Source organism: Myripristis murdjan, chromosome 8 (genome assembly GCF_902150065.1).
Source record: "Myripristis murdjan chromosome 8, fMyrMur1.1, whole genome shotgun sequence".
Classification (NCBI taxonomy): domain Eukaryota; kingdom Metazoa; phylum Chordata; class Actinopteri; order Holocentriformes; family Holocentridae; genus Myripristis; species Myripristis murdjan.
This window is the reverse complement of record NC_043987.1, coordinates 5724656-5738528: the sequence shown is the minus strand read 5'-3', so window position 1 is coordinate 5738528 and position 13873 is coordinate 5724656. Positions and strand designations below refer to the sequence as shown.

Genomic DNA, 13873 nt, shown 5'->3' with positions numbered 1-13873 from the left:
CCTCTGATTGGACAAAACAGAATAACGGCTTCTCCTCGCGACTTGTTTATATCAGGAAGGACCTCTGTGTTTTTGACAGCCTGGCCGGTAGCCGCCTGGTTAAAAATAGCGCACAGGAACGACGCCACCATTGAGGCAGCGCTGTGGCGGGTAATCAGCTGCACGTCTTCTGCAGTGTTTTATCCTCAGCCGTGAGAGGTTTGAGTGCTCGATAGGGTGGGTGTTCCGTTCACTAGCTGTTTTATGTCTGTGTTTCGCCGTTTGCGTCGTCTTTATCGCTCGCAGCTAGCTAGCTATCATGCGTCAAACAACCACCGCGTCACACGGCTTTGCAAAATCCATTTCCAGAAACTTCTGGCTTGCAACCTTCGATACAAGCGCTGATGAAATAATACGTTGTACATCGCCGTGTGACTGCATGTTGCTTGAATTGCATTCGTAGTCGGATAAATGCTTTAAATTGTGAGGCAGGGCGAGGTTGTAGCGCTCATTCATCAGCCCAGTGCACGGCAGGATTAGCGTCAGGTAAGCTAGTCTTGTTAGCTGATTTGGTGCTTGTTTCTCTTCCCGTTTCCCCCTCCACCACATGCAGCGGGCTGTGTGCTGACCGAGCAGAGCAGCATGGATCCACGGAAAGTGTCCGAGCTGAAGGCCTTCGTGCAGATGTGCGAGTCCAACCCGGGCGTGCTGCACCTCCCCGAGATGGGCTTCTTCAGGAGCTGGCTGCATGGGTCAGTAGATCCGGATCTGCCGCTGCCACATGTGCACCTGCAGCTACACGGACCTGTCCTTACTTCAATTACCCATCGGGGATTTAATTTGCATATTAGTTATTATTGATCAGAACAGACCAGTCATTGTCTTGGGCCGCGTTAAAGTAATAATTAAACAGCAAATAAAATCAAACATTTTGATGCAACCTCTAAAAAATGAGCATTCTTCAAAAAAAAAAAAAAAAAAAAAAACAATAATAATACCAACTGGATGTAGAAAATGGAGTTACTTCACAAAGTAGTCTTTTGATCAAATCTGCCAAATCACTGTCTTAAACTAACCCTAAATTTGATAGTGTCCATATTGTTGCCTTTTGAGATATTAATATTGTGCATGTTCATGTCTGGATAACCATATATTGTCCAGCCCTAATCCGTACCTATCACACACCTGTCCGGCCAGCTCTGTGCTCTTTCTCAAGATTTCCCCCACAGCCCCCGTCCCACATCTTGTTTTTTGCCTGCTATGAGGATTAAGTCAGGGGCGCTGTCCTGTTTTGTCTGTTGAATGCTGTAAACAGTGATTTGGGGCTGTAAATAAACTTGAACTTGAGCTTTCCCTTCATAGGGCTGCAGGCTAACATGTGCCTCAGCCCTGCCCAGCACAGCGTAAATATCATTTACCGTGGGAATCTTGCCTGCCCAGGGAAAATACACTCATTGATTTGACGATCTGAAATGGCAATCTTGGTGAATACAGTCAGTGCTCTGTCCATTAGAAAGCATGCCTTGTCATTTTCTCTCATTAGCCCATAAGCACTTAGTTCACCCAGGCAACATTTTATAGATAGGTCTGTTTAAAAGATTTAATGAGCAAAAATGTCTTAAGTTGCCTTTTCTTCATTTAATAGCAGAGATTGAACATTGCACTCTATTTGAATAATAAAAGGGGAACCATTTTCACATTAAAAGAGATGCAGAGGCAGTTATTCTCTAAAAGGCTAACAAGTGAAACTGTGCCCTTTTTATCATCAAATTTAATAAAGACTTTTCAATTGGTCATGTAGATTATCGTCTTTATTTTAATAGTCATTGACAGTCAGAACTATGTTGTAATTCCAGTCTACTTAGTGTGGAAGTTAGGACTTAAATAGAGATTGTTTAAATTGTACTTTAATCTCCATGAGGAATTGGTTTGTATAGATTCCAGTATATCTGTTGGCCAGTGCTCACCGTTATAACGGGAACAGTGTGTATTTTGGTCAATACTCAAAAAAGACTGTATATTGCAATGAAAACTTTTGATGATAATATAATAATTATCATAAAACAGTTTATTTAGCCAATTCTATTGTTTACAATACTTTGTACAGGTTATTGTAAGGTTATTGTTAAGCTTTAAAATATCAAGTATCAGTACATAACTTTAGTACTACCACTTGACTATTTTTGCTTCCAGTGTGTGTTTTTATGTATACAAAAAATGGTTTATGTTTTTCTACTCCAAAATATATAGAGCAGTATCAGCCCCCAAAAATCCATTATCAGTCGGGTTTGAAATTAAATAATTTTCTGTTCAAGTGCACCTGTTGGACATGTTTTGTTTACTGAAATCATTTCTAAATCTTTATATTGCAGCATGGGTGCAACAATTCCTCCACCAGCCCAGACAGGGGGCTCATGCAAGGTGAAAAAAATAAATTCTCTGATAAATCCTATTATTATACAGCATCATTTAGGTTAAAGACAACACAATGCTGAAACACAAAGCAGTAAGAAAGTAAATGAAGTGAAATAGCACTGGCAAATAGTGGATTGCTTGTAATACCTAATGGTGTTGTAACAGGGTGCTCTCTTTCGTCTAGGGTGGCTGTCCTTGTGGCCCTTCTCCTACCTCTGCTGCGCCTCCTGAGCCTGCGGTTCCATCTGAGAGCGAGGAGAGTGAAATAGGTTTGTCCATCTCACCACGTCTTTTAATTATAGCTCAGGACCCAAATGAGCGCAGGGCGAAATAAGCCTGGAGACCAAAATTTACTAAGCTCGTGTTAGTTACTGTAAAAGCACAAGAATCACAGCCACGGGCTCTGTTACCTGCTCCACACGTATCACTTTGAAGAGTTGGGCTTTCAACCAGAGCTTTCAAAGTAATGGATATTGATTGTGTGGAAGTAGATTGTGTGTTTTGGTAATTGCTGTTGTTTCCCCCGTCAGAAATCGACAATGACGGAGTGATCGAGCCAGACACAGATGAACCTCAGGAGATGGGAGATTATGAAAATCTGGAGGTGATTTTTATTGTTTTGTTTTTTTGTTTTTTTTTCTGTGATCCCTTGCAGAAATGAATGTGGATGCTCGCTGCCTGCAGATTAATCTAGCTATTATTTATTAATGCTTTCAGTTGGATTCAAATCCTGCTGTCATGTGGAAATCACATGGCTATCAGTTTACTAAAGGACGATCTAAGCCTGGTTAACAGAAATGTCTCAGGCAGGGTTTGACTGAACTTGTGCCCATATATTTTTTCCCCTCAGGTCACAGAGGAGATGATGGAACAGGCCAATGAGAAGAAGATGGAGGCCATTAACGCTCTGGGAGAAGGTAGGTTGATATTCCTTACAGAAACTGAACGGTGCATGCAACACAGCCCCCTCTTTTGTATTGATTATGGATGTTGACAGACGACGTAAAAATAGATTTGCCACGTCTTTCCTGTATCAGTTTTCACAAGGTGTCTTTGGTTCCTTGTAGGCGAGCTGCAGAAAGCCTTGGATCTCTTCACCGAAGCCATCAAGCTCAACCCCCGCGTAGCCATCCTGTATGCAAAGAGGGCAAGGTGAGCTCCTCTGTCTGACGTTCAGAGTCTCGCTCAAAGTCGTGTTTGTGGCAGAAATCTTCAGAACCACACAGACTCACCACGGATTGACTACTCAAAATGTTAATAACATTAAAGTGCTTGTTGCCTTGTATGCACACATGTTTCTGCTGCGTGACTCCATGTCCTTTTCTGACGCTGCTGCAAATGAGGAAAAAAAAATCCCTTTGGTGAATAGCATTTCACAGTCAGCATGGGTCTTTAATGCATAATGAGTCATAGTGGCCGTGTATTATTTTTTTCCCTTCTGCTCTGAAACAGTACTCTTTTGTTGCATTGTCCGTGATGAATCAGCTCTGAGCGGTGAGTGTAACCACTGGCTCTCATTGTGACAGCGTCTACATCCGGATGCAGAAGCCCAATGCAGCCAAGAGGGACTGTGACAGAGCGATCAGCATCAACCCAGACTCTGCACAGCCGTACAAGTGGAGGGGGAAAGCTCACAGGTGGGTTTCCATACCAACCGCATGGGAACTATGTAGTGTGTAGAAGGAAGACACAACCAAGAGGCCATGTTAAGTATGAATCAGCTACACACACACACATTCATGGCCACACCCAAGGTGTAAACAGCCACCAGCCCAACACATCTCAACCTGTCTGGCAGCTCCAATTCATAGTTTGAGTGCTGCCCTCTTGTTGTAGGGATGAAACAATGTTTTTGTTTTTGTTTTTTTTAACAAATCTAAACTAATCTAATATCCACTGGTAATGCCCAATCCTGATATTAATTTTTATAAGAATTGTAATATAAATACAAATGCAAAACAGGTGCAGCTTTGCAGACACATTTGTCATAATTAAGCCTTTTTGTAAACAAAAGACCAAGTTAGTTTTGCTCTGTTGCAAGTAAGACAGTTGTATTGATGAAATACTCACAAAAAAAGCTCACAAAATGCCAAATTTCAATCAGACAAAAAACATCTGTCATAATAGTTGTTGGAATGATATCAGTATTACTTTTTAAAGCTGCTGTTTGCCTATATCAGTAGTCTGCTTATATATCTATTGATTTCTGTCTGCAATCAGTATATAGTGATTTTTGCAAAGCTCATAAATCTCTAAAGCAGGCTAATAGCTCTTATTTTTCATTTAGATTAAACTGCAATCTTTTGACTATATGAAAACAAAAACAAGCAAAGTAAGAGTTGGCATTGGCTTTTAGCGTCTTCCATCCAAACAAAAATACGCTTGATGTTATTTTTTTGTTTTGTTTTTTTGTCTATGTGATGTGTAGTGTCAGTCACCAGCATTATTAGATCTTACAGGTACAAGCATGCGGCACGCTTATTGGCTCAGTGACGCTGATGAGATTTATTGAATGATATACTGAATGATAAGGCGTTTTTTCTATACCCAATACTGTTGAACCAATTTGGTTGGTGCCATAAAAGTATTGAAGTTTGGTACCCAGTCCTAGATGTCGGCTTTACCTCAGTGTTAAGAGTTTTGTGCAGCAGTCGACTATCACGCACACAGTGTCTTTGATACCGTGTGTAACTTGGAGATAGTGATGCCATTTCACAGAATTCCTTTTTGCCCCCTACCCGTGCCATCTGTTTGGTGATCTAACAGTACTTTCTGTTTTCTGTGTGTGTGTGTGTGTGTGTGTGTGTGTGGCTGTAGGCTGCTGGGACACTGGGAGGAGGCAGCCAAGGACCTGGCCACAGCCTGTAAGCTGGACTATGACGAAGATGCCAGCACCATGCTGAAGGAGGTCCAGCCTAAGGTACAGCACCCGAGACTAGAAAAACAAAAATTTGCCGGGCTTTTTGTTTTATCACAGAAGAGATATCGGAACACAGACATTTTGTACATTCAGAGTCGACCCAGATTTTTGATCTCCTGGAAACTTCACATTGTGATGTGTGTGTATATATATGTATGAGTTAAGATATACAGAAGTCTATCTATCTGCAGTGCCTGGGGTAAACATGAGTCATTCTCTAACAGCTGTGTGTGGCACCATGCAGCTGGCTTTCCAAAAGCATCTTGGCACAGAGTATCCCTCACTGACTGACATGATGCGGAGACTCCCGGCTGTGGTTTTGTTGTGTGGTGTTCCTCTCATGCTGCTTTTCTGTTCTCAGGCTAACAAAATCATCGAGCACAGACGCAAGTACGAGCGCAAGAAGGAGGAGAGGGAGATCAGGGAGAAGAAAGAGAGGATAAAGAAAGCCAGGGAGGAACACGAGCGGGCTCAGAGGGTGAGTTACTGGAGGAGACAGGAGGAGAGAGAGAGAGAATAAGGCTGTGGGTCTACAGGGAAACCCCTCTGCACACCGCTTTATTCTGATTTTAGATGTAAAGGCCTCACTGTTGCATGTTCACAATGTCACCAAGGCTTCAGTAGCTTCACAGAAGCAGCAGGAGACACCTGCCGTCTACTTCAGGATGTGAACTTTACCTGTTCTTCTCTTATTATTTATTTTATTTTTATTTTTAAATGTATTGTATGTATTTATTTATGTATTTATGTGTGTATTTATTTATTTATTTTTGCTTCACAACAGGAGGAGGAGGCCAGACAAGCGGCTGGAGGAGCTGGCGGCTTCCCAGGTTTCCCAGGTAACAAAAGCGGAAAGGATCAGGGAAGAAAAATGCACTCAAAATGTTATCACACAAGCCTGGCATAAACAGACATCATCACAGGCTATAATGGTTTTCAAGGATGTGTTTCAGCAGCTAAACTGGTGACAGTTGGAGCTAGGGCTGTAAATATCGTGATATGAAACTAGATATCATCTGGGGTTTTGAATATTGTAATATCGTGGTATTTCATGAGTGCTGTCTTTTCCTGGTTTTAAAGGCTGCATCACAGTAAAGAGAGGCGATTTTCTGAAGTTGAACTGACTGTTTATCAAAAATCTCGTGTAAATATCCTATGAAAGCACCGATATACAATATCTGCACACCAATATTGTGACAATAGCAATATTGAGGTATTTGATCAAAAATAGTTGTGATATTGAATTTTGCCCATATTGCTCAGCCGTCATCTGCAGCATCATATCCTCAAGATCTACAAGTGGATCTTTATTTATAGCCACATTTTTTGTAGTTTGTTCTCAGACCTCAAGACTGGTTGCAGATCACATGCTGCACTTTCTCTTTAATGCCATGTTTACCCTACCTGACTGAAGCATCTCGTCTTAAACTGCAACCAGCTAAAGTCCCTGGTACAAGTATGTCCAATAAGGATGGACCTTATTTTAATTTGCTCCCCTTTTAATCAGGCAGCTGTGTTGCACTAATTCAGTGGTTCCCAACCCAGTCCTCAAGCCCCCCCCCCCGCCCTGCAGGATTTTGTTCCAGCTCTACTCTTGCACACCTGACCCAATTAAAGCCCATGCACCTTCATGCAAGCCCTGCTCAGGTAGATCTGCTTCAGCTAATCAGCATGAGGCCCACATGGATCAGGTGTGAAAGAGTTGAGTTGGAACAAAAGCCTGCAGAGCGTGGGGTCCTTGAGGACTGGGTCGGGATTCTTGGGAACCACTGCACTAATTAAAACTACAGCTGTTACAGCTACCGAATATAATCCTTGTCCTGCAGGTGGCGCTGGCTTCCCAGGCGGAGGTGCTTTCGGCATGCCCGGTATCGGGGAGCTCCTGAAGGACCCCGAGGTGCTTAATGCCATGAAGGTGAGCTGCTGTTTAAGGTTACCCCTCTACATCCTGCCAGTTTGCACCTCTTGTATAAAGGGCCACTGCAGCTCTGCAAATGTGCCAAAAATGTCCTGAAACACACAATATCTCAGTTGCTGATAACTTTTTTTTTTTTTTTTTTTTTTTAGCATTGTTTTGTCATTATCAGCAAACATAGATTTTATATATTTGGCACCATAAATAGTTTTTAGTTTAACTTTTAACTATTTCTTTGGTTTAGTTTGAAGTCGTTTCCTTTTTTTACTGGCAGTTTTCTGTGTGAATGCACCATCATCATGCAGAGGCTTACTCAGCACTTAAACCCTGTTAGAAAAGCACAGCTATTGGTGGTTTAGCTTGTTTTTCTGGTTCCTTTGGGAAGTTTGGTGACATTTTTTCTCAGCCTGTGAAGAACAGGCAAAATTCATGTCCAATACAGCGACGATGGAGTTTGAAAGAAAAAACGTTGCCAAATAAAACAACAACTGTAAACATCTTGAGGTTTTGGTTTCAGTTCCTCAGAAGTGGACTCGTGTCTAAATGGCTGCTGTGCAAAAGGTCTATAAGGCTCTCACATTCAATAATCATTCACTCACTTTTGACTGAATGCAACAAGTAAGAATCCATTCAGGGAAATGTAGGAAGTCACTCACTGAAGTAGAAGAAGCCAGCAAACGTCTACACTTCCAAGAATGCAGTGAACATCCCAAAATGGACACAGCAAACACTGAGATTACCTGATGAATATTTTCTTATTTGAAAGTCATGTTTTAACTCACTAAACAGTAAAAGGATTTTCATGTCTGTTTGTGTACTTTTGACCTTTCTGTTTTTTGTTTTTCTTGCATCCAAATTTGCTGGTTTTAAGTTCTTTGCTCTGTTGGATCGTGTTCATGCCGACTGTTATTACATCTGATCCTGTGTCCCGCTCCGCCTCGCACTCCAGGACCCCGAGGTGATGGCCGCCTTCCAGGACGTGGCGCAGAACCCCGCCAACATCGCCAAGTACCAGAGCAACCCCAAGATCATGGCCCTCATCTCCAAGCTGAGCTCCAAATTCGGAGCCCCGCCGCAGCCATAGAGACGAGGACGAGGGAACGGATACGTGGTCTGAGCAATTAGGAGAGCCACAGTACTTCTAAAACAATTAATCCACTGTGTACGAATCAAACGGGGGGCGGGTGATGGGGTCATGGGCATGAGAGGATGATGTGAGACGGCTCTAAGGAAAGGCTTGCTCTAACTTTTTTTTTTTTTTTTTTTCCCCCTAGAGTAGAGAATGCCGGGTAACAGCCACTTGTAAATGCTCTCAATCGGGGTCCAGCCTGTTAGCACTTAGCAATCTCGACTTAAAGCGACTTGATAGCTAATTACGGGGAGTCCTGGCACCCCATTGACTCGTCAAACGTATCCTCTCGCCTGGGGCTTGGCTTAACCACAGGTTGATGCATTTTTTTTTTTTTAACCTGTATCTGCAGCGGTAAAACTGGGAGCTCCTGCATCAAGCCGCCAGCTCAGACAAACATTGATCTACTGGTAATGAGTCAGCAACTGGTCTTACTCTCTCTCTCTCTCTCTCTCTGAATATGGAGCCGAACACACACAACATGTCGGCACTTTCTTTTTAAATCAGATTATTTTTCTGTGAACTGATGTCTTTTTTTGCCTCAGGTTTCTAATGATTTTTTCCCTTTCATCTTCTCTGTAAAGTTATGTGTCTCCTTGTTATTCCAAATGCAAAAAAAATCCTGTGCTTGTTGATTTTTTTTTTTTTTTTTTTTTTTTGACCCCTGTTGGGAAAATGTTCACAATAAAACAAAAAAAATCTTGGTTGTTGCAAAAATGGGTTGGCCTGTCCTTCCTATTTCAGTTGTTGTGTTCTCTGGCGTGGCTGACGTCTCGCATGACCAAACTCAACTGTGTTTCTCTTGTATTCTGATTTATCAGCTATGAGGCCATGCAGGAAAAACTTTATTTTTCCTATCATTGACCACAGTTGCTCCTTTGTTTAGCTGCGAGCAGTGATTCAAAAGCTTTTATTGCATTAGACTTTATACAATTTAGCGTTCATCCAAATACGTTTTGTCATGTTCTGGAAAAAAGAACGGAAACAAGCTCAAATTCCCCTCCGTCTTCCATGGTGCTCTGTCATTGCCAGGCTTTCACAGTTTTCATTTCTGAGACCCTCCCACTGGTGCTAAGCAACGCTTTGTAAGTAATAGCATAGGTATTGATTTTTTTTTTTTTTTTCCAGAGTTGATTCAAGTAAAAACAGTCAAAATCATTTCATGTTTTCATGAGATGTCAGTATTTGTTGTGGTATTGGGTTTAATGACAGCTTCTGTTCAACATCTATGCATTAGGCCATATTTATTACCCTAATTTAACAGCTAATTGAATTCAAAATATGGGCATTTCCTCTGCTCAACAATTATAGGAAACTCATGTGTATTGATTTTTTGGGAGTGAGTTTCCAGTTTTATTTTTTTTTCCCTGACTGAGAGGCTGGGTTTTATCACACTTATATATATTAATAACCACTCAGACTAGTGCAATATTCAGACGGCTAACAGAGGCGGGCAGATTACACCATCCTCACTGTAACATTTGATTATCACCGTTGAAACTGTTAAACTGTGTAGCACAGGGAAGCCCTCACTAGTTCTGCAGTACAAGTCAGGTGGTGTCTCAGGCTGAGAGGCAGGAGTCTGTGTCCAGGCCACTTAATCCTCCAGGCCAGTTGTCTTCCGGCCAGAGGATTTACTGCCGTATGGCGTGTGGCGGCTCGTGGCTCCGCTGGCCCTGCAACTTCACATCACTGACAACAGCATTTAGGCCATGGCTGTGCATGGATTAGGGCAGCAACTACTTGAATTTGAATCACTTAGTATGTAAAATGTCATAAATAATGAACATTTATAGCAAATTGACAGAGCCCAAAGATGTGGTTTCAAATTTCTTAAGTTGACCAGCAGCTTAAAAAAAAAAAAACCCTTGGGTATTCATTTTATCATAAGGGGGAAAAAAGCAAATCTTAGCATCATAATTAATCTGTAATCCAATCAGTAAATGTTTGGGATTTTTACTTTATAAATGCAATGATAAATTGATTATCAAAATTGCAACTGATAACGTTTCTGTCATTAATCAGCTAATCATTTTGGCACCAGCATGGATGGGTAGTATGCTCAAAGTAAATTTTACACTGGCTTTACTGAAAACAGTTTCAGATAGGCTCTCATGGCAGTTTGATTACTTTTATTTCATTCCTGCGTCAGAGCAGCACACTGACCCGTCAGGATCCTCACTGGGAGGGCTGTCCATTAACACAAACAAAACAAGGTCTGTGTTGACAGAATATTGATGTTTATTTTTGAATGTACAACATTGCAAACTGAATATTTTCTTTAAAAAAAAAAAAAAAAGTTGTTTTCGAGCTAACCTAAACTAAAACACCTGGGCAAAAAATAAGGGGAGGGTCTAGGCATAAGACTAGTACAGGAGCGGGTTATGTGAGCACAGCACACTCGCAGAAGCCGAAGAAAGCAGTCCACAGTTTTACAGCTAGTGTCCGTATCTGTGGGAAAATATGACAGAAAGAGACAGAAAGGGAAGGAGGGAAGATGTGATGTCAGTACAGATGAGGGCACAAACTGCTATCAGGAAATATTCACAACCTCTCATAATGAGAAAAAAAAGTGTCGACATAATACTGTATGATTACGAGAAACAACTCCAGCCATGGTACCACTAACAACGTTTGCTACCATGGCTGACATCTGTACTACAAATTAAAAACTCTACTTATAGGAAGCTCATAGTACTCACTTCTGAAACTCCCACTCCCGGTTGTCTAGAGGGCACACCTGTCTGGTTTTCAGCCAGCGAGAAATACAGTGAAAATGGAAAGCGTGCTGCAAGAAACAGGACATAACACATTATTTGGCAGTAGGGGAAAAGAAATCTAAATCATATCTTAATAAAGTTCTGGTATCATGATATAGACACTGCTCATTATGTTTGATGAATTCACTGCACTGTCTTAGAGGCAGATGGTTTAAAAAGAGTCTACCAACTTCGTTTCAACCTCATCAATATATTTTCAATGTGTGCAAACTGCCAGCACTTGTCACTCACATTGCAGACACCCCAGGCTACAGTGCACTCCTCAGATGTGGCCGATGCTTGGTTGGCCTGGCACTCTATGCCTGCAGGAAAAAGGAGAAATGAATCAGTTACTTTAACAAAGACAGGCTCCACGTGGACTGGCAGCTCAAACTCCAGACAAAGCTTGTGTATTCATTTCTGTACAGGAACACACACTCTACATTTAGGCTGTTAATGTGCAAATCCTAAAGACCCAGGCTAAGCCTTTTACACAGGTCAATATTATTACAGCCTATCATGAATCAAAGGTGTCTGTTTCAAGTCCAGCAGTGTATTGACAGCCAGGAACTCACAGAGGTCCATGATGTGATTTCGACAGATGGCACAGTTGTCCACGACAATGTCCCAGGCCCAAAGCGCCACTGCATTCCACTGTTGGGAAAAGAGGATTAAAAAAAAAAAAATGTTAAAAAAAAAAAAAAATGTAAATCAAGTACAGCAGACTTTCATGGTAACAGTGGTGCAGAAACATAGTGTCCATGGAGTTCCACAGTACATAAAGATGTCATTATTCAGGAGGAAAAAACACTGATTCACTTAAGTATCTTGATTTTTTTTTTTTTTTTTTTTTTTTTTTAAATCTAGTTAAAATAAAGATATTTGTATCATATGAAACAAGACAGCCTAATGAATCTGTTGATACTAAGCATGTCATGCTGGGTTGTGGCAAGGAGGCTAAATATTACTACATATTTAGGCTAAATGTTCAGGAGGAAAAATCTGGCATGGTCATTTTCAAGGGAGTCCCTTGACCACTGACCTCCAGATATCTGAATGAAAATGGGTTCTCTGGGCAGCCACGGCTCTCCCCTTTGCAGACATGCCCACATTCTGCTAATCCCATGCAGTTTGGGCCACAAACCATGCAGTATAAATGTGTTGTTTTTTTTGGCCTGTTGTAAAATGGGGTGTTTGTGCAGACTGGGGTCTAAACAAAGTTGGAGTTGCATCAAATCGCTTTGACTGGAAAGCTGAGACTCGTGGATTCAATGAGCCACATTGGATTCATGTGTGATGATGTTAGATCCCATATAACCACTTCATTGTAGTGAGACCATTCAAACTTGATATCACTGTATAGACTGACCTATAGTGACCTCTAGGAAAATCATAGCCTCATTATACTTAACATCCACAAACTAGAGGATTAAAAAAAAAAAAAAAAAAAAAAAAAAAAAAAAAAAAAAAAGTCTCAAATCATAATATCGAGTCACAATCCTTGTAGAATTACAATATATATCAAATCGGCACCCAAGTATCATGACAGCATCGAATGAGGAAATAAACATATCATTCTAGACCTAATTTATAGACATACACATTCAGATTATATACATATTTCATATTTGAACAGCATGACATATAATACGCTCCCAGCTATTAAGTGGAGCACACTGTATCAATAGTTAGTCAGTGTAACTTGTAAAGGCACTGGTTTCACTGGTTCACCATACTCATACCGTAAAAAACAACTGAAGATGTAACTTTCTAGAAGATGAAATTTACAACACTTTGGCATCCAATTTGTTTGAAACATGGAAATTAGCTGTAAGTTTATTAAAGAGTCATGTCTCGAAGAAGACTATTAGACAGGTCACATAATAAGAGCCTGTCAGCAGAGGGCTGAACAGAGAGCCTCGCAGACAGGAGAGCGCTGCTAAGCTAACGTTAGCTCACGCAGTCCTACGGTTATTCGGGTAGACTGGTTGTCAGTGTTGTGACTGCGCTTCGTCGTTTTGTTATGCTGACTACACTACAGTTAGTCAAATTAAAGATGACCATTAGCTCACTGTGTGCTCAGCTGTGTTCATACAGTCTTCATTTCAAAACAGCGAAGTGCAAATTCATCCCCCGTTTACGGGAAGCTAACAGCTAAGCTAGCTAATGTTAACACTTCCAACCAACTACAGCCGCCGACTAGGCTAGCAGGCCAACACCTTCATTTGTTAAAGAATGTACGGTTTATTTACACTTTAATACATTTGTTTAAGCGACCGTACCTTCTTCACTTCGAAGCGTTTCTTGCTCGCCCCGCTGTTGGTGCCGCTCGGGGTATCAACATCCATAGCTGCTGCCATCTTGACCGGAGAATCTTCGCGTGAGCCGCTGGCGAGGCGTCAGAGTGTTTTAAAGGGGAGGCGTCGCACAATTTCCGTCGGAGGATAACCTTAAACCAAACACTACTTGTCTACTTTTCTTTAGTCTGTCGCTGCAGTACGTGGGTTAAGAGGCATTAGTCTTTGCTACCTTCCATTACCAACACGTAGAGGAGAAACTGGAAGTCAACTTTTAAACTTTTACTAAAAAAACAATTTTTAAAAGTTCAGGTTCCACCGAGATTTGAACTCGGATCGCTGGATTCAGAGTCCAGAGTGCTAACCATTACACCATGGAACCGCTGGACGCTTTCACCAAAATTTGTGTTTATGTACTGGTAAATATACTCAAATGAAGACGTTCAGTGAAGTTACCAA

At 41.4% G+C, this 13873-nt stretch overlaps 2 protein-coding genes and 1 non-coding gene across 4 annotated transcripts; 1 reads left to right on the top strand and 2 right to left on the bottom strand.

The window, feature by feature from the left end:
- The first annotated feature begins 52 nt into the window (after window positions 1-52).
- On the top strand, window positions 53-8695 carry st13 (ST13 Hsp70 interacting protein). Of its 2 annotated transcripts, none has more exons than XM_030058202.1 (13): window positions 53-150; window positions 593-731; window positions 2352-2400; window positions 2579-2663; window positions 2925-2998; window positions 3245-3311; window positions 3462-3546; window positions 3921-4031; window positions 5212-5314; window positions 5676-5792; window positions 6099-6153; window positions 7141-7229; window positions 8179-8313. In XM_030058202.1, the coding sequence occupies exons 2-13, from the start codon at window positions 622-624 to the stop codon at window positions 8311-8313; spliced, it is 1080 nt and encodes a 359-aa protein (XP_029914062.1). In that variant the 5' UTR covers window positions 53-150; window positions 593-621. The 2 variants fall into 2 exon arrangements, with proteins under 2 accessions (XP_029914062.1, XP_029914061.1); XM_030058201.1 differs by having other exon boundaries at window positions 71-216; window positions 8179-8695.
- A 1880-nt stretch (window positions 8696-10575) lies between these two features.
- rbx1 (ring-box 1, E3 ubiquitin protein ligase) lies at window positions 10576-13555 on the bottom strand. The gene is made up of 5 exons (XM_030056886.1): window positions 13400-13555; window positions 11693-11771; window positions 11370-11440; window positions 11061-11146; window positions 10576-10809 (listed from the first exon to the last, which is right to left on the bottom strand). The coding sequence occupies exons 1-5, from the start codon at window positions 13475-13477 to the stop codon at window positions 10797-10799; spliced, it is 327 nt and encodes a 108-aa protein (XP_029912746.1). The 5' UTR covers window positions 13478-13555; the 3' UTR covers window positions 10576-10796.
- A 169-nt stretch (window positions 13556-13724) lies between these two features.
- On the bottom strand, window positions 13725-13796 carry trnaq-cug (transfer RNA glutamine (anticodon CUG)). The gene has a single exon. It is a non-coding gene; the product is annotated as a tRNA-Gln (tRNA).
- Window positions 13797-13873: the final 77 nt, after the last annotated feature.